This window comes from Haplochromis burtoni, unplaced genomic scaffold, assembly GCF_018398535.1.
Source record: "Haplochromis burtoni strain Fernald_Lab_line unplaced genomic scaffold, NCSU_Asbu1 Contig_40, whole genome shotgun sequence".
In the NCBI taxonomy this organism is placed as follows: domain Eukaryota; kingdom Metazoa; phylum Chordata; class Actinopteri; order Cichliformes; family Cichlidae; genus Haplochromis; species Haplochromis burtoni.
The window spans coordinates 1,696,165-1,715,913 of record NW_024582401.1 but is presented as its reverse complement, the minus strand read 5'-3'; the positions used below and the strand labels follow the sequence as shown (position 1 = coordinate 1,715,913).

The window sequence follows — 19,749 nt, the reverse complement described above, 5'->3', positions numbered from 1 at the left end:
AGCAGAGGCTATATTTTAGCAACACTGGTCCCAGCGATGGAATTGCAGGTTGGTCGGTCAATAAGTCAGTCCCTCAGTCTCTTTGATTCAAACAAAAAATATCCCCAAAATTACTTGATGGAATTCCACAATCGCCTAACTTTTCATCTCCTGCCACCAGCAGATCAAAGTTTTTATCTAGCCAGAGAAATATTTCATCGTTTACAAGATGGATTGGCTCCAATATTCATTTGTGGCTGAGAGAATCTTAGTCTTTCTTTTTCGCTTCCTCTCTTGCTTCTTCTTCCTCTATCCTACTCTCGCTTAAAGTTTTGATATATATTATCTCTGAGTCAATTTGTCTAAGTGATATAAGTGAGCTGTGCCAGTGGCACTAACAGCAGGGCTATAAAGCATATTCTCCTGCAGACTCAGTGAGACAGAAGGGTCGCTTTCAACAACATAAACATATACTGCGTCTGTTAACTTTACCAAAAGGACATTTTCTCTAGATTTAAAGCATTGTCTTTGATTTATTCCAATAAATTCATTATTTAATCATGCCTTAATTATTTGATATTCATCACCAGATAGCAGATGGCTGCCTCTCCCTGAGCCACGCACTCCCTGAGGTTTCTTCCTGTTAAAAGGGAGTTCTTCTTCCCTGCTAGTCATAGTATTTCTGTGCTCATAGATGGTATAATAAACTAATAACAACAACATGTACTGCCATGTTTCCTAAATTAACTTCAGTGTTTCATCTAGTTCAAATTAATATTCCCATAAAATCTCTATCAACTGAACACGCTATAATTTTTAATAAGTAACATTTTTATTTAATATAACACTTGTGTTGATGTTTCCAGACTCATAAAGTCAGATTAACTCAAGTCCCTGGTGAAAACTTCCAGTGTGTATTTAGGCAAATGAAGGTCTGCCAGGGGAATATGCAGGAGCATCTGATAGGTATCCTCTCATCAAAGCACGGCGCTCAGGCCATCAGAAATTCTACGCATCCCTCTGTGGAATAACTGGTTGTTTACCTGCAGAGAGAGTAAAGGCGGGGCAGCAGCCAAGACTGACTGAAAGTGAAGAGAAAGAAAGAAAGAGAGTAGGTTGTGTAATTTGATCTGCCCATGCTGGGAACTCATCAGTATGCTGCTCATATACACCCCCACCCGTGCTACGTGCACACAGACGAATATAAGCACGCAAGTATGGCAGTCAGGATAGACGATGATAAGACTAATGCAGTCATGTAAACACTGCATCACACTTACTGTGCCGCAGATTCATCCTTTCCAGTCCATACAAAAACACGCATGTGCACTAACCTCAGTTCTGCTCGTGTCCCCTTGCTTTTTACTCATATTTAAGGCTGAGTGGTTGCTGTTCACTTTTTTCTAAAACAATAGCTTTACTTATCTGTCGGTTAACCAGTTTTAGGTCTAAATGTAAAACCCTATTTAACATTTAAACATCGTGTATTCAAAGAGTTGTGTATTGAGCACATTATTCAGGTATTTCAAAGTGAAATTCACCACATGAGGGCTAAGGGCTAGGCCTCTGTGACTGAGGCCTAAGCTCAATAAAACCATGCCTATTACATCAAAAAGGGAAATATCCAGATCTCATTACAAATGAACTGTATGAAAATATACAGGTAGAGTCGCTTTGATGTCCTACATTGGTCTGCAGACCACTGTTTTGGATCCTTGAGTTTGGCATTTTGGCTCGGCATCTTGGGTGTTTGAAGACATGAAAATAATTGGATTAGAAGGCAGACCAGGGGAGCCGTCAGCTAGTTTAGCCCTCCGTAATATACCGACGATTTGTCACGTCCTGAGGCGTTCCACGGGAACGCGGAAGGTCACCTTTCGCGTCCCTATGCTACGCGCCGGGTTGTGGATGAAATCCAGTAGAACGACTGTCCCGCGGTAATAGACGTTCCAATCATGTATTCCAGCCCTAACCATAACCTTATCCCTAACCTTAACCACCACTTTAATGACGTTAGTGTTTTCCAAAGCGATTTAAGTCAAATAAACGTACATGTGTAGATTCATGCCAAACGGTTCTCATGTCTCCTCATCTTTCCGATCTCGTAATACAGGGATGTATTGGGTGCCCGGAAGCATAACATACCGACGATTTGTCACCTAGCGTAAAATGTTACGCTTTGGGAGTGAGAACGTGTTGGATAGCTAGCTTGGTTAGCACAATCTTTCCAATGCTAAAAGCAATATTAACTTTTGCTAGTAAAGAAGAGGTTTAACAAAGAACCTAACAAAGATGTGAAAGCAGGATTCTGTTTACACGACAGTGCAGTAAAAACAATAATTTCAAAATTAACGTATAACCTGACAAATAATTGTCTTTACCAGAATCGTGCAGCCCCATCCTGGGTTTTTATCAACGTCTGTGGATTAATGCTGCAAAAACCAATTCTCATGTCCTTAATATTTATATATAACTGCAGCAGAAAAGTGACTCTGGAAGTTAGTGATATCTATGTATATGATTTCTAAATTTACCTTGACATATAAAATAGTTATCTTCAGTCCCACTAGCAAAACCACTCACTCCTCAAACACAAATATATGACATTCTTTCTATTTTGCTCTCGATGCCTCATCTGAACTGATTATTTGGGATTGAGCAGAGCTTGTCATGTGCTGTATTGCTTCTAATTTTATTGGAAATCCTGCTGATACAGTATTTGAGATATTTTGTGGATTATCAGTGATGACACGGTGGATTATACAAGCACTGCTTAGATCTTTACAGTACAGAAGCTACTAGTCTGATAGTGGATGAGGCGAATAAGCCCAAATGCGCCTGCTTGTTTACAGATTATAGCAGATGTTTGTCAGTATTTTTTTTTTTTTTTTTTTTTGTGAAACTTGGTGGCTGCAAACGTTGATAAAGGCGTTTTTGGTGACAAGTGTGGATCACAAAACTGTGGTGTTGGATAAGACTGCCAAACAGAAATGCTTTTGCCATCTTTTGCACTGCAGGGGTAATATTCCTGTCACATCTGCATCTTTGTCATTATTCTGTACCATCACTGCATCAAGTAAAGGGTCAGCAGATGCTATGACTGTGAAATACGCCACTATTCCAGACCACACGTGTTGAGATGATTTTCTCATCCATCATACATGCAGATATTTGCATTTCTGTGGTATTTACAGCATGAAATATGCATCTATTTGAGGGTCACAGAGCAGACTGGCAGATCAGCACTCGCACCCTTAAATTTATGCACACATTATGATATCCCTCTTTAAAATGTTTTCCGACTTAAGGTCATAATTTACCTTGCTTCCACCTACTTCCTCTTCTCTCTCTCCCACATCTTGATAGGGTTGCTTGTAATTTATTGTATTGTTTTTAATTAAATGGATGGCAAGAAGCTTTAAGTGCCCGGCAGTTCCAAGATGTGCCATTTCTTATCTGAATTCTAAATTCTGGGCACACCTACTGTAAAGCGGGACTATAAAGCTGAATAGGTCCCAAACTGCGTCTTAGAGGGACTGAACAGTTAGACAAATGTCACCTTTAGAAGGGAAGAGCGGGGATAATAAAGCGACGCCTGGGTAGTGGTGAATACAAACTTCACAGACATCGGGACACCACAGATTCATGGTTTCAGCAGTCAGCCGGGAACCAGTCTGGCACAGAGGATCAGAGAGGAAACAGCTTTGGATTACAGAGATGCTTGCCTTGATAAAGAAGAAACTTAAATTAAATGGAGTCACAGCAAACTCCGTCCGACACTGCTTCTCTCAGCAAAGAAAATAGCACTTATCCGCATGTTCTGCGGTGTCCTATGAAGCAACATTGCAGTAAAATGAAAGGGAATTTAGGGTCATTTTGTTGAGTAAATTTGTTTTTAAATACATTTTTTTAAATTAGTTCATTTAGCTGTTTTTTGTTGGGTTTTTTGTAGTCCACATCATAGCGCTGACCCGTATGTGCACTTCTCAAAGCAGTGACTCTGAATGAGTGCTACAAGTATTTTAGACTTCCTCTGCAGTAGCCATGGTTAGTATGGCCAGGTTAGCTAAAGTACATCAACTAACAATTATAGTTTCTCTTAAGATTCATGAGAAGCTGAAAAGGTTTGGACAGACAATACTAACTTAAAGCAGTGGTTCCCACACTTTTTTTGCTGGGCCCCCCTTTGTTTTAGAAGAAAAATGTTCCCCCCGCACAAACGCATCCTCCAACCACACACACCCATATTTTGTTTTCAAACTCCATTGCGGTTTATTTCACACCTCAAACATTTGGTAAACAATTAAGCAAATACAAGTAATCTGCAATAAATTACAGGTAGTAATAAAATAAATTACTAACTCTTTTACGCTACGTTCACACCTGCACGGGTATTTTTGAAAACGCAGCTGTTTCTGTGCGTTTGGACCTTTGGTCTTTGATTTGATTTTTTAAAACTCCTTTTTTGCGTTTACGTGTGGACGAGGAATACAGAGTTCGTCACGCAACGTCAAAGGTATGTGCCTTTTTTCACGTCACGCTGTGCGCCACGTTATTGTTTACATGAGATGAATTGTAGGATGGCAGATAGATTAACAGTGTTTTGTCTCTATCTTCAGTATTTACACGCTTACACATACACACGCAGTTACTGTCCCTCCATTTACAAAGGCAGAGGCGTCACGGTGTGATTATTTTACTTGTAGTTTTATTTTTTCTCTGTGTAATAATATTCAACATTGCTATCAATACATTTTTCAAAAAATGCCTCTCTGTGCAAAATGGGTTTAAAAACAACGACGCAGGGAAAACCAATAATGCAGGGGAGACCTACCTCCGCACTTGTGCAGGTGAAGCCAAAGGGAAGATATGCTTCACCATATCTTCTAGTCTTTGGCTTAGAATGAAGTTAGTTTGGAAACATATTCAGCGATGCTTCATCTCCTGCTTTACGTTTGTGTGGGCGCCCCGTGCTAGCAGTGTCCAAGGATTCTTTTTTTTTTTTTCCCTTTTCATACCGATGGTTATTGGTGGTGGGCATTTATACAAGTAAAACTGAAAACCAACAAAGAAATCCAGTTTGAATTGAGTACAGACAGACACAGTTTCTCACTCTGACAGGTAATGTTTGAGCCCCACTGCCTTACAGTATAATACTAGCTAAAGCATGGTCATGTCTTTATAAAGAAAATATTCAGCAGCAAGAGTCCTGGGTGACAACAAGCAAGTCAATTTAACTATCCACCGTGGGAGCTCAGATGTGTGTCTGAATCCCCAGCACTATGGACTATATGAGGCTATTCTGTATGAATAGCATTAAAAGTTATTTTCCATGTAGACCAGGTCATTGGAGAGTGCTCCTCAAAGGTTATTTGTTTGAGCGATTCACAAGACTGATTTTATTCCAGTGGTGATCTGACATTCAGTAATCACGGCTAGATGACCTACATGACCTTAAAACATTAGAATCCTTGATTTTGCAAATGCATCACTCAACCAGACGCACCAGCGCCCCCAGGGAGAACTTTCGTCGCCTTTTTTCATGGCACATTTGTACCATCGTACTGACATTTTGTCGTCCCCAGATGCTCGCGCCAATCTTTTGGAAATGCACACAGATGGATCCGTAGAGGCTTTTTAATACACATTATCAGCTTTACATTGTTTCAAGTATGACAGTTGTGGCTATGCGGCCCAGAATCCCAACATGCCCTTTTTGAACAAGGTGAACATGAATTTGTTTCCTTCCATATGTTCATGCAAATAGGGAGGATAGCAACATGGCAACGTACAAATAATACAAAATGTGCACAGAGCTCTTTTTTTGTGAACATGATGGACGGGGAGAAAACAGCAGGATGCTGTGTAGATGATGCCCGCTCTCAGCAGAGCTTTAACCTTTCCTTCGACATTCTTCCTGCAGAGTATGTTAGGAAAATACATTTTCTTGCTTATTTGCTGTGTATTTTGTTTTATGCATTTAATAACAGGCCAGTATATTAAAGGCCACCTTTGAATTATAAACTGTGTCATAGGTTATTAGATTGTTCTTCCTGCTCCCTCAGTCAGTCATATTGTTCTCCTGATTCTTCACTCATGAGTGAAATGTGCTTATTTCTTAGACATACCACAAGATGCAAGAAAAAGAATAAAGGTCAGATGGTAGACAAAGGTGACTAAATGGTTAGGAAAAAAATAAAATTAAAAACCTCAAATCTTTTATATGCTCAACTTTATGGGCTAACAGGGGAACAGGCGTCACGTAGGCGTGAGACTATTTTAGTCAGTCGTCCAATCCAGCTCTTCAGATCCCTTAAATTAAAGCTGAAAGTCTGCGCTTTAATGACATATTGTTTGATTCCAGCAAGATTACTAAGTATAAATACAGGGCAATATCAAATTACTTAACGAGTTGACTCTATTATTTTCATTATTGCCGACATAACGATTTCATTGTTAACAATGAAATAGCGGGTGGCTGAAGTTTAATTAGCAATGCATTTCCAATTTATTAACAATGGCTTTTAAAACTTCTAAACACACGAGTAAATAAATTTCTGATAAATATTATTGTTAGTAATGATTTGCGCCGCTTTAATGAACTGTAAAAATATTCCTTTGAAATTAAGGCTTCTGGCGTGAAAGAAAACAAAATGTTCTCCTTTTGTCTAAGAATAGGTGATAAAACTGAAGAAAAGTGCACTGCAGTACCGACATCTCATTTCCACATGTATATTTGCTGGAACATCTCAGTACATGCATTCCTACCACTTTAACGCAACACTCCCACCGTGTAAACCCGCTCCTCTACTTTTCCCACCTCTCCCCTGAGAAATGTGATGCAATGATTTCCAAACCCACCAACACTGTCTCCACCCCCCCCCCCCCCCCCCCCCCCCCCCCCTACCTTTGCAGCTCGATTTAGGACGATAAGTTAACAGCTGCTTCCCCGTCTGATGATTTTTTTTTTCTTTTTTAAAAATGTTCCACTCTTTCGCTTCACGTTGGCCCTTAGTTAAGTTGCTGCATGGACTTCCTTGCTCATTCAGCGCACGTGTGCTGCAGATATCCAATGCAGTTCATCCTGTAACACTAGGAAAATCACCTGCAGTCCCAACCACTCTGCTGTGTCCTGTTCTCATTACATGGACACCCAGGAGAGGGTATGGATATAGCTATGCTCCCTTGCTCTCCACTCACTACTCTTTCTCTCTCTCTGTCTCAGTCTCTCTCCTGCTCACTGAGCACAGTAAGCTGTCTTGATCTTGCTGGTGAGTTTGCGCCACTGGACCATTTAGGGACTAGATTCTTCTTTTTTTTACTGATGGTTTAGGAGACAAGGACTATGCTGCAATAAGGTCTAACCAATAAATGCTTTGGTGAACCCCCAACATGCAGTAAAAAGGGCAAATTTTCCCTGGTTTTGATTTAGGAAAATCTTCATCCAGCACACAGTTACATACCATTCTTTGAATTACACAAGCTCATCCAAAATTTGTTAAATGAACTAGAAATCCAACTGCCAGCCAGGTCTTATCACCCAACACCAGTTCCTTCCCTCACTAATGCTCTTGTGGTTGGATGGGAACAAATCCCTGAAGCCTTGTTCCAAAATCTTGTTGAAAGCTTCCCCACAGGAGATGGACACTGTTACTGCAGTTAATACCCATCCTTTTTGGTCAAAGAAAAATTGTGGCTGGTGTATCTACTGCTGGAGTCAGTTTGTTGATCTGTCTGCTGAACGTCAACCTTAGAGATTTTTTAACATAGTATCTTAAAAATCATGTTAGAAAAAATGGTTGTAATTCATAAGTAGTTAATGCAAAAATATCTTTATTACAGTCACTGAATTAAAGCTCAGAGTCTGTGTTTCAGTTGCGTATTGATACTGTTTCACTTCACGTCTGTTGTGGTGGCATGAAGAGCCAGAATTGTAACTATGATCTTAAACTTTATTTCCAAGATTATAAATGTCAGATGAGGATGGATGGCCTAAACATGTTGTAACTCTAGTGTTAACTCACTGTAAATTTAAAAAATAAAATAACAGCCCATGAAAACTAAGAAAACAGGCAACCTAAATAAGTTTCAAACTGCATTATAGTTGTGAATGTTATCCTTACGCTCTGTTGCTTAAGATTCAAGTTGAACCTTTCTAGCAGTGTAACAATCATCCTTCACATTGTCATGCCTGCTACTCATTTTCATATCATCTGGACATTTCTAGAATGATACTGTTTATTCCGATTGCACCCCTGGAGCATGATATTGGCAGTGCTAAAGACGCCTGCAGCACGAGGAATGCAAGCTGAAGTTTGGAGGTTTATTTACATGGAGAGACTCCTTTCACTGGGAGTGTCACTGGCTTGTTTAAGAGTGTGTAGGTGTGAGTAACACCATGCTACACTGTAATTTGTCAGGAATGAGCCAGACCGGGGCTAGAAATAGTATTTGATAAATTCAGCAGCTCCTGAAAGTCAGCCATGCAACTGCCATGAGTCATAACATTTATTAACAAGCAAATTCAAGTGAACATAAGCAAGGCTGGATGGAGGCTGGCTGAGACTTTTTCAGCAGAGACCCTCTCTTCAGCAGGAGTAGATTTGGTTTGCAGTCAGGAAAGGCTCCATGCCGACTGCAGGCAGAGAACATACTGGGTGCCGGGGACAATAGTTAAGGAAAGAAAAGAAAATCATTGAAAGCACTGCTTTTGGTAAAAGTGGATTCAGCCTGAGCATCGAACCACGGGGAGCTCCACTGATGAAATGGGAATGCTTGGGGTATGGGCATGCTTGAAAGGTGATCCAGCAAGGTCTTGAGGAACATTCAGTTCAGTGCTATCACTCTATGTCCCATTGTGTATCTGTGTCTTTCACTTCCATCCCAACCACACTTTCTACTTTTTTTTATTCCTCTCTTTAGCCATAAATACATGAAGCCACTGAGGATTCCTCTAGATGTCCCTCTTTGGTCTGCGTAGCCCTGTACTAAACCCCAGTGACCATCCAGGTCCTGCTGTTATCCAGTCGCTGCTGTGTCACCATGAGATAAGCGTTTTTGTTTTTTGTTTTTAAATCTCAGGACTTCAAATTATCACCAGAACCAATTATGTTACGTTTCAATAACATCAATTCTAAAGTGCTATGATATTTCAGTAGATAGCTATCATACAAATGCACTGAGTAGGGTAAAAAATGATCCTCAGATACAAAGTGACACAAAAAATTTCTATTACTCATTTGCAACAGCACTCATACGACGGTGCTGTTTCCCCCCTGACACAGCCCCTCCTCTCACTAGCAGCTGAACACCAAAACAATACCACAACTGCCTTAAAAGAAACTTGGACAACCCTGTTGCCAACACACTCGTATTTATTGTACGGGGTTAGGAAAGCTCCCGTTCAGACATGATTGAAGTATTATCAAACAGTTACAAATGTTAACATAGCTAGCACACAGGTTAACATTAGCGTCTGTTGAGTTATTACTAAGCCTGGATTATATTTGTCATGTCTGCAAGTCCACTTGGGTCCACTCAGGCACAGGTGGCTTAAGTTTCTAACTGCGAAGAGTCATTGGTGAATAATTTACTTGATTGTGAAGCAATTACTATTAATATAACTATTAATTGCCAAGGACTTAAGGCAAACAAAGAAACATATAAGAAATGACTGCTCAGCTCGGGTCTCATGTTGTGTCCAAGTGTAATCTGGTCTTCAAGGTAGCAGCTACTGGCTATGGCAAATTACAAAATGATAAATGTAATGCTGGAGGAAAACAAAAGTATTTGTATTAAAAAGTGTTATTTTTCTCTTAAAATCCCAAAATGAAGCTGAAAAAAAGTCCACAAAAAGTTTTTTGGACCACCGAGAAAATATGGCGCCAAGTCACCAGAAACAAAGGAAATAAACAAAACGTATAGCTGAATACATTTGCACCAACCGGTAATTTTGTCATCTTAATTTTGAGAAATTTCTTCCTGTGAAAATGATATTGTACATTGAGCATTTACCCAAATGTTGGTATTGAGTTTGAAAATCTATTTTGACAACCAAAAATCATGATGGGCAAGAAGACGTGGATTTTAACTAATGTTTCTGTGCTTTGTTTTGGTTTTTTTCTTTTGGATTAAAGAGATGTATTTGAGTCAGCAGCAAAGCGGGTGCATCCCAACTCAGAAACCTAAGTGGCGTTTAGGAAAGAAACAACAGCACTAACTGATGCAAAGCAAAGAAAAACCATTACGCCTCAAAGAAAACACTTCACAATGCCTCACATAACCATTAGCAAAAATAGCATCTGCTTCATAGTTGACATGGCAACTGCCGTCAACATCTGATGCTTTTCTAATTGTTGTAAAACCTCACTTCCTCCATTCAATATGGCATTTCTCTAATGTTTTGTGAAGTACCCTTTAAGTGTTTCATTAATGTCTAATGAGCTTTTCATTAAGAGAATTCAACTGTGACTTCTCCACAAGATTATAAGCAACGCAGGGTTTAACGTTGGTAATGATTCTGCTGGACTGGGCGGCAATAATAGGTGCTGCTTTTGTGCTAAAGTACGTTGTATTATGAGAACATCAATGCAGAGAGTGGGTGTTGAACTTTGCAAATGTCATGCTGTGTTCCACAAGGCTTGAATTGGACTTGTTATTAACCCAACCCCCAGCCTGTTTGTTTCCCACTCCCCGGTAATATTCAGCCATATTACCTTATTTAATTTCCAGACACGGCTCGTCCCCGCCAAAAGTAACACCGATCCGAGAAAATTGTAATTTCACAACACATCACCGAGCATTTCCTATTACGATTGCCACATGTTAACATGCTTATAAAGTTCAGGAAAACAGCGCAAACATTGTATTATGTCTCTTGATATCTGCTTCACCTGCATTAATTAGTGGAAACGGCAGCGGCAGTTTGCCTGCTTAGTGATAATGAGGTGCAGTGCTAAGTATGAATAACAAGAGATTGACCATACGCGAGGGGGAACATAACTAAATGACTACTGAATAAAGCACAGTCAATGGCTGCCTTAAAATGCATGATTGGAGAGGCTTAGGCTGTAATAAGCAAAGCAAAGTGAATGCTGAACAGAGAGACAATTAAACCGCCACATCTGGCAACGCTGATGTGAGTGGGTACCCAGCCGCCGCAATTACAGGCCTCTGTCACTACTGTAACCCTTTACTGCCTGAACACAGCACTCGAGCAGATGATGAAGGCAATGCTTAAAGTTTTCAGAGCTTCTACTCCCGACTGGCCACAAATGGATGTTTGACCAGGACCACTTGGCGTCCTAATTTTAACACACTATGTCCCTTTCATGGTTTCCCCTCCACAACAAACTTCTCCATTTTTTCGGTAGCCACATACTCAAGTCCTACCCAGTGTCATGGTATAGTGCTTCTATTGAAGTCAGACTAGCCTGGACCATAACGGGTACCCAGTGTGTTTAAAAAAATGATGCCGGGAACGCTAGAATGTGGAAGTTCGGTGAAAGATCATTCTCATGAACATAGGGCCCAGACGGCCTGCTGAATCTGGGAAAACCCCATTAAACCATCAATTATCAGCTTATTCAATTTCTGGCCTTTTTCTCAGTCAAGATAACTGTCCTTCTATCCTTCTCCTCCGCGGGGCAATCTTCAAGTTATTTTATGTTGAGTTGCATTGAAGGTGAATTCATCAGAGTAGAGAGAACAAGTCAGCAACCAGAGGAACTGGGGAGAAAAGAAATTTCCACTAAAGTCAAAATAACACCCTGACATTTTGCAAAGATGTTGTTGGTGATGTTATGTGCTTCCAGTCATTTAGTGCTTTTCTAGTCTGTCTTAGGCTTAACTTCTGAGTCATATTTTACATTCGAGCAGCACTTTTGTGTTTTCACTTCAAGCACGTTTTTCTAACTCACGTCCATGGCCAGTTTAGAGTCAGCAGTTTGCCTAACATGCATGTCTTTGGACTGTGGGAGTGCCCACTCAGGCACAGAGGGCACATGTAAACTCTGCACAGGAAGGCCCCACTTTACGACCATCAACCTGCACTTTGCAAGAAGTTGTTGTTATTGTTGCCACTCAGAATTCATGAATTAGCTTCAAATCTTGAAGCAGTCTTTCCTACTGCAGCTGATTTCTGTTAACATAAATATTGCATTAAAGCAATTTTGCCAAGATCTAAAACCTGTGTGTATTAGCAGTAATTTGAAAATTTGCTGTTTATGTATAACGTTGTCTTAAATTGCAAGCTTCCAAATGGCTTTTCATCTCGCCACAAACATTAAACCTTCTGTATGCCGTACGCGTCTTCAGTGCTGTTCAGATCACGAGTACTGAAAAGCTTAGCCTCTTCCCTCTGAAGTATTTTACCGCTAGCTGCAATTTATTCAAGGCTGTTAAAAGCGAAGGAATAAAGAAAACAAAGGCTTCCCTACTCAAGAGCTTGATTGTTAGGATCTGAATGGGAAACGCTGGTAGATTAAGTCGACATGGATGGTGCACGCACTGCATGCAGATGTAGTGATGTGTAATCGTCAGCACACAAGGGCAGTACAATGCTCTATTCACTCAGTGTAGGAAGTCTTTCAGTTCTCCCATGTGTGGGATTCCTCTTTCAAACTTTTTCTAGCTGTCTTTTTTCCTCATATTTCTACTTTCTTTAATGTCAGAGATGTAGAAATGCATACATCCCCGCTCCTTTTCCCTGTATTCTTCTTTGGCGACTCACGCTTCCACAGCTTCAAGTCTGTCTCCTTTGCCACGGGAATCTTTGCTGACGTCTCCGTCCTGCAGCCACAGCGACTGAGAGAGATGCTCTGGAGGCTCAGAGAGATAAGAGAGGAGAGACAATCGCATTAAGACTCACTTTACCCCCCTGACCAAGACCAGAGGTTGGGATTTGAATGTTAAAATCAGTAAGCTTAAATCCCTGCATGGCCATTTGTGCATTTCCCAGACTGAGCACATTACTTCTGTCTCTGCAGCCTTTAGCTGCTCGCAACTACACCGGCACAAATTAGCACGGCATCGTTAAGGGAATAACACGCAGCCATATGCACGAGGAGCTCCCTTGGAGTGAGTCTTAGAGAATGACACTGTGACTGGTGTCTGCACAGCAGTCTAGCTGTCGACGCTACAACACAATATGCTGTTCGAATCTATGGGTGAAGCCTCTTGACATCAAAGGTGGCAAAAAAAAAAGAAAGAGAGGAACCGTGTTTCCTTTTACTGTTCTCTGCACCTGTCAAAATGGTGTGTTTAGGGTCTTTTTTTTTCTTGTTTTTGTTGTTGTTTTATTTGCTGCTACTGCACACACCAGCCCGCCTCCTTTGTAACACCACAGAGACCCCTAGTGGAATTGAGAAGTGTTGCAATGTGTCTGAAAGTGTGTGCGTGTGTGTGTCTGTGTGGTCCAGGACAGATCCCACCATCCCCAAAACTCATTTTCTCTGTCTCTTTCATTTTCGCACTCTCTCTCACACACATGCACACACAAGCCTTATCTTTCAGCTGTGGACAACTTTTCTTTTTTTTTTTCTTTTTTTTTTGAGCCGTGAGACAAAATGCAAAACTGCCTCCTCCCAGCCTCCACACACGCACACACACACACCTCAAATTCAGGGCCTTTTCTGCATCTCCAAGCCAGATTTTCCCTGTTAACGCTTTAGCTATCATCTCAGTGCACTAGACTGCACTAGAGGGCCAAATTAGAGCAGGCCTTGGTAAAATAAAATCCCTTTATCTTTGAACTAGCAAGTACCCAATTATACGCCACAGTTATCTCCCATCTCACAGACTTCTGAGTCCTCGCCACAGGCCAATGAGCACGGAGAGCTAATGAAGAGATGCTGAATCACCTTTTTGCCTTCCTGGACACACAACTGGTGGAGCCTCCTTGATCAGCTGCCACTTTTTATGCATTAGAGTCATTCTCCAACTTTGATGAGGTGGTTCTTCTCTTCCCCCCCCCCCACCCCCCACCCCCACCGTGGCAGCACAGGGCACTGATTCACGGATATGCCGTCGGTTGCGGCATACATATGATTAGCGTGAAAGAAGAGTGAGAGGTCTCTAATCCGGAGCAGAGAAGAGAAAACGGGTTTTAAAGTGGTTTATCTGCTTCCAGTCACAGAGGATGTAGAAAATGAAGCGATGCAGAGAGAGGAACTCCTGCTGATGTGAAAGACGAGGCTTGATATGGGTCTTCTGTGCGTGACCCTGATCATCCCAGGAAGTCGATCTGTATATCACGCTGCCTGTTTGTACAGAAAAATTACCTGAGGTGTTGGAAGCTTTTTCTCTTCCTGTTTTCAGCCTTGTTAAACTTTTACATGTGCTTCAATTTTTGTGCTTTCTACAGCGTTGGTTCTTATGGATATGGATTTATTTCATTTCCCAGTTTGTCAGCATTTTAAGATATTTAACTCCTTAAGCTCTAAGCCGTTATGTTAGAATACCCATGTAAGAAAGAGGTTTTTTTAATGTAGCACCAAATCACAAGAAGAGTATATTGTAATGAAAAGACCCTACAACAATAAGAAGGAAACCCCAACAATACAATGACCCCCTAAGATGACCCCCGCAGCACCCAGCTAATCAACACCACCAATGGTGGTCAGTGTTAACTCAGGCCTTCATGACACAACCCTGCTCCATTTATCTTGCAACCAGCAGTAGGAGTGAACTGGCTTGTGGACCTCTGTGGTCAAAAATACCCTTTTTATCGATAAGATTGCATACTGGAAAGAAGATGCTTAAGAGTACCCAATGCGTTTCAGTGTAATGACAAGGTGTCTCATCCAAGCATTCACATGGAGCTGGAAGTGAGGCAGGTTTCAGTGTCATCACCACTTCTTTGAGATGCCAGCAGCTTTGGCTAAGCATCTGATGCCCTTGGAATGACAGCGGGCTCACTGACAGCCCTCATAATGAGATTATTGTTCTTAGGTGATAAAAGTAAGGCCACTTCCACTTCATGCATTAATTTGTATGTAAAGCTTTATCTCTAAACTTATGTGCAGGCCCCTTCAAACATTCGCTCTGTCAGTCGGTGCTTTTGCTCTTTCCAAGTTGATTTTTGGCATCTTTTAAAGCACAAGTTTGTTTTTGTTTTTTTGACCGTGGTATCTAACAAGGCCAACCTCTTCCAGTCTAGATAGGTTAGGTTGTCTGGCAGTAATTCACAGGTTTTCACTTCTTGGAAGTTGCTTGCACCCAAATGGTGATAATGGTTATGAAACAACCACCATTACCATGCACTGCTGAGCACTTAAAAAGGAATTTGGGTGCAATCAAGCCACTGCGCTGTAGCACGGATTTTTGCCAGAGAGAATAAACACCTTTTATTTTCTGATTCACACCGAAAGCTGCATGTTAGTTGTATGAAATATGAATGAAGGCTGACTTAGGCACAGTCTACTTCCACAGACCCATAAGGGCATATCCTCTTATCGCAGTAATACAAGTATAATTGAGTCAATAATGTGCAATTTGAACTCCTGCTTAGGCTGTGCGGTTTGAATTGTGAGTTTTGCATTCATTACCAGCACAAGCCACCTCCTCCTTAACAGTCGTACCGCACTGTGGTGTTTAAACATTTCCAAAATACTTCCTGCAAAATACAGCGATGTAAATGTAAAAGTGGGATCTGACAGAGAAGGGAGCTTTGGAGGAGGGTAAAGAGCTTTTGTGAAGGTACAGTGGTGTTACAAAGTTGGCATGAAAGAGGGTTCAAGAGCGCGTTTATAAGTTTAAGAGGGTGTCGGGGAATTTAAAAACGGTTGAGTGTGGTTTAAGATGGCACCTCAGGAGAGTGAGGAACAGTTTAGGAACTGATGGGATAGCAAGGCTGTCGTGGAGTGTTTCGGAGGGTGAAAATGAGAGAATAGGTTCTGTAAGTCAGGCATCAGATATCATATCTTGTGGGTATTTCTATCCACCTTATTTAGAAAGGAACACTCTGATCTCCTATTTTTATTTATTTATGTACTTATTTACTTATTTAGAGGACACTGTCTAGGGTAGACCCTTCGACAGTCATCAGTATCTCAGGGCTAACATTTGTAACATTTTTATCAGGTGACTCCTTCTCTCGTCTCCCACAGGAAGTCCAGTTAACTTGACGTGCAGAGCGTTCTTTGGATACAGCGGAGACGTCAGTCCACTCATCTACTGGATGAAGGGGGAGAAGTTTATCGAAGACCTGGATGAGGAGAGGATTCAGGAGAGCGAAGTCAAGTAAGAACTTCAGAGCTTCAATTTTATGAATGGGGAATATTTTGGGAAATGAAGGTGAAAACTGTAAAATACAGATATTTATTATCTTATTATCTGTATATCCACTTCCATTTTATTTGTATATATTGTCAAATAACAACAGTCACCTTAAGGGGCTTTATATTGTAAGCTAAAGACCCTACAATAATAATAGAGAAAAAGACAGCAACAATCAGACGACACCTTGGCAACAGTAGGGAGGAAAGACTTCCTTTAACAGGAGGAACCTACCAGAACAGGGAGGGGCAGCCATTTCCAGAGACAAGTTTATTGTAAGGGATTTTTCTTAACACTCCCTCCTACCTTTTCTCTCCCCTCTCGACAGGTGAACACCATGAGGTTTTGCACTCTCTCACGTACTAGACCAGGCAACAACTTCCAGGGCAGCTAAATGAAGCCAGAGTGGCCAAAATGACAGTTCATCTGTGGCCACTCAAGGCTGGTTTCAAAAGCGAGTCAGTTCCCAGAGACTCTCACGTCAAAATACCCAACTATAGCCTTTAGATTAGCATGCGTACAGTCTTGTATGAATAACAGTTTTGGTTTCTATAGCTAATTTGCTGGTTGTATGGGGGTGGTTGTTTTTCACAATTCACCAGGCTGGACACTGTTAAAGCTTATATTTAAGGCTGTGGCTGCTTTAATAGACTCTGCTTGCTATCTCCAGCCTCCATTCTGTTAATTCCCATCATAGAACTCGACCTCTCAACTGTTTTTGTGCCTTTTTGAAACATCCATTCATTTTCATCTGCTTATCCAATTCACCATAGGATGGAGCCTATCCCAGCTAGGTCAAGAGGCAGGGTTCACCAGTCTGCCGCATGGCTAACACAGAGAGACTATAATTCACACTCATATGTACATCTGTGGTCACTTTAGAATCACCAGCTAACCTAACTCCGTGCATGTTTTTGGACTGTGGGAGTATCCAGGGAGAACCCATGAAGGCAGAACATGCAAACTCCACACAGAGGTGGATTCAAACCAGAACCTTCTTACTGTGAGGCAACAATTCTTGCCACCAGATGTGCTGCCAGCTGTTTGAAATATTCTTTTTTCAAACAGCTTTTGTTAAAATATTCTATTCTCCAGAATATTCTGCTCTCCAGTTTTTCGTTTTTGTTTTAGTTTGGTAGTTGGCACTAAATAGCAGGTTTCTGTGTTTGCACTTGGCACCAGTGCAATTTATGGATGCAGTTTGCTAACCAAGCCTGCTAGCATTAGTTGATAAGCAGCCCCTCTACCCTGTGGTACAGCAGCCAAAACAAAAATGTTAAGGTATAAAAATGTAGAGTCCGGAAACCAATTAGTGATCTCACATTGCCTACTTTCAGTCAGGCCATATTGAGACCTCTGCAAAGGCAAAATGGAAAACAGAAGACAGTTAGGTTATTGCACACCACCAAGCATGAGCCGGAGGCGTCCCCAAAACAGTGAGATCTCATGAAATTTGAGCTTTCCAATCCAAATAGCATATAATAAAAATTGTGTCCAGATTGGTCAAAAAAAGATACAAATCTAAGAAAAATATGCACATATGACCATTATTAAACCGATTATAGCGACAGAAATAATCTGCCGCTATCACTTAGTCAGAAGTGACTAATATATTCATGAGTCACTTCTGATCTCTTCAAAAGCAGCACAGGACCCCTCGGCTGAACTGGTAAACACCTATTTAAACTCAATTTGCCACAACTCTGTGACCACCCATCAACACACCAAACAATGAAGGGAACCGTTCACTACCAAGCTACCATCTAAATATTCATATTGAGCATTTGATATTCATGAATGCCTTATGTGGCTGTTTAATAATGCAGGTAGCTATGCATTCTTTATCAGCATGTACTGTATATGCGCAGTTCAGGAACTGCTCCATCAGTTAAACAAAAGTGCAGCAGCAGCACAACAGATGGAAACTCTAACTGAATAGCCTCCTTTTCCATTCGAGTGACCACCATGTTTTTGGCTCATTAATGAAAACAGAAGTCTGTTTACTCTGATATCAGCATCAGCCGAGGCTGGTTGACCATCCAAAAATGAAGCCTAGACGCGACTCTTCTTCCTTTAGTTTTGACAAGTCGTGTGAGGTAAACAATGGAGCTTTAGGAACTGTCGCACTTTTAAAGTTTCACCTTGCAGAAAATGCAAGGTGAAACTTTTTATTATATGCCTATAATAAGTAGGCGTCTAATACTGTCAATCATAAATGTTCAGCCATGATTGACAGCAATGCAGTTATACAGGGAGAGAAAGAAAGGTTCACTGGGGGAAGCTGGATTTCCAGCATGTTTAAACGATGAACCTGGACCCATGGTGAAAAGTGTTGTTTTAGCTTGACGGCACTGACATATGGAACTCGTCCAGAATCATTTTTATTGATTCACTTTGGATCAGCCATAAAAAACAAAGCAGACATTTCGTGCCATTGCTAAAGTGTAGCTGATGGTATCGCTTCTGCTTTAGGCCTATTTTTCACCTGTGATTGGAAATTTGATAGATTTGCTGCTACATTTACAACATTACAGGAGTAAGATGGGATCTGTTTACTTTAGCTGCAGGGTCACTTTATTACATATACCTACACATACACATACACCTTGCTTTTGTTGAATAGAAACCCCTTTTCTAGCTTAATAACTGTCCTAATGCCGTAGATTTATGGGCAGCACTGCCATCATGCAAATCCGCTATTCTACTTATAGACTGTATATAAAAGATAGATTTAGGTAATATACCATCACATATAGGTTAAGGAAACCCCTTAAACTCAAAGCTATTTGGCCACCACCGTATTGGGTTTTTGGAGCTAGAAATGACCGTATTTAGATGCGCTTGCCCATTTCTTCATCACATCAACTTTGAGGACAGAATGTTCATTTGCTCCCTGATTTATTCCACCCACTAACAGGTGCCACGATGAAGAGATAATCAGTGTTATTGCCAGTGATCATAATGTTATGGCTGATCGGTGTACGATATGAGCTTTGTGAGATGGTATCCTTCTGAAAAGGGGATAGATATGGTCAACACTGATACACAGGAAGCTTTGGCATATTAATGCCTCATGGCTGGTACAAGGGTGCCCACAGGGTGCCTGGAAATACTGCTTTCTGTGCCAGCAGCCTAAATTGCTACAGGACAGGATGGATCCATCTTGCTTCTAGGTTTGATATACTAAGATGCTCTTTTGTCATACCTTGCTGGTAAAGAGTTGACTTTTTTTTACTGATCTATTACCTCAAAACAAGTCTGACCACGCTTCTCTGCTCTCGCCCATCTGCAATTTATTTTGCTCCTAAATTTTCACTCAGTGGGTATTTTCTTTTTTGGCACTCTCCCTTTAAAACCTAGACATGAATGTTTTGAATGTCTTAGCAGATGAGCAGTTTCTACTCAAGCAGCCTGTCTGCCACTAACACATGTCACATTCAAAGTCACCAGTCAGCACACCCTCGTGACCATGTCTACATGCCTAAGTATTTTTAG

General features: G+C 41.0%; 1 protein-coding gene across 2 annotated transcripts in view; it reads left to right on the top strand.

The window, feature by feature from the left end:
- The window catches only part of LOC102314322 (interleukin-1 receptor accessory protein-like 1-B), a 322,298-nt gene that overhangs the window by 266,101 nt on the left and 36,448 nt on the right, over nt 1-19,749 (top strand). For both annotated transcript variants that reach the window (XM_005919973.3, XM_005919972.3), the window contains exon 7: nt 16,086-16,218. In XM_005919973.3, the coding sequence (XP_005920035.1) occupies nt 16,086-16,218 (133 nt within the window). The remainder of the gene's footprint in view (nt 1-16,085; nt 16,219-19,749) is intronic.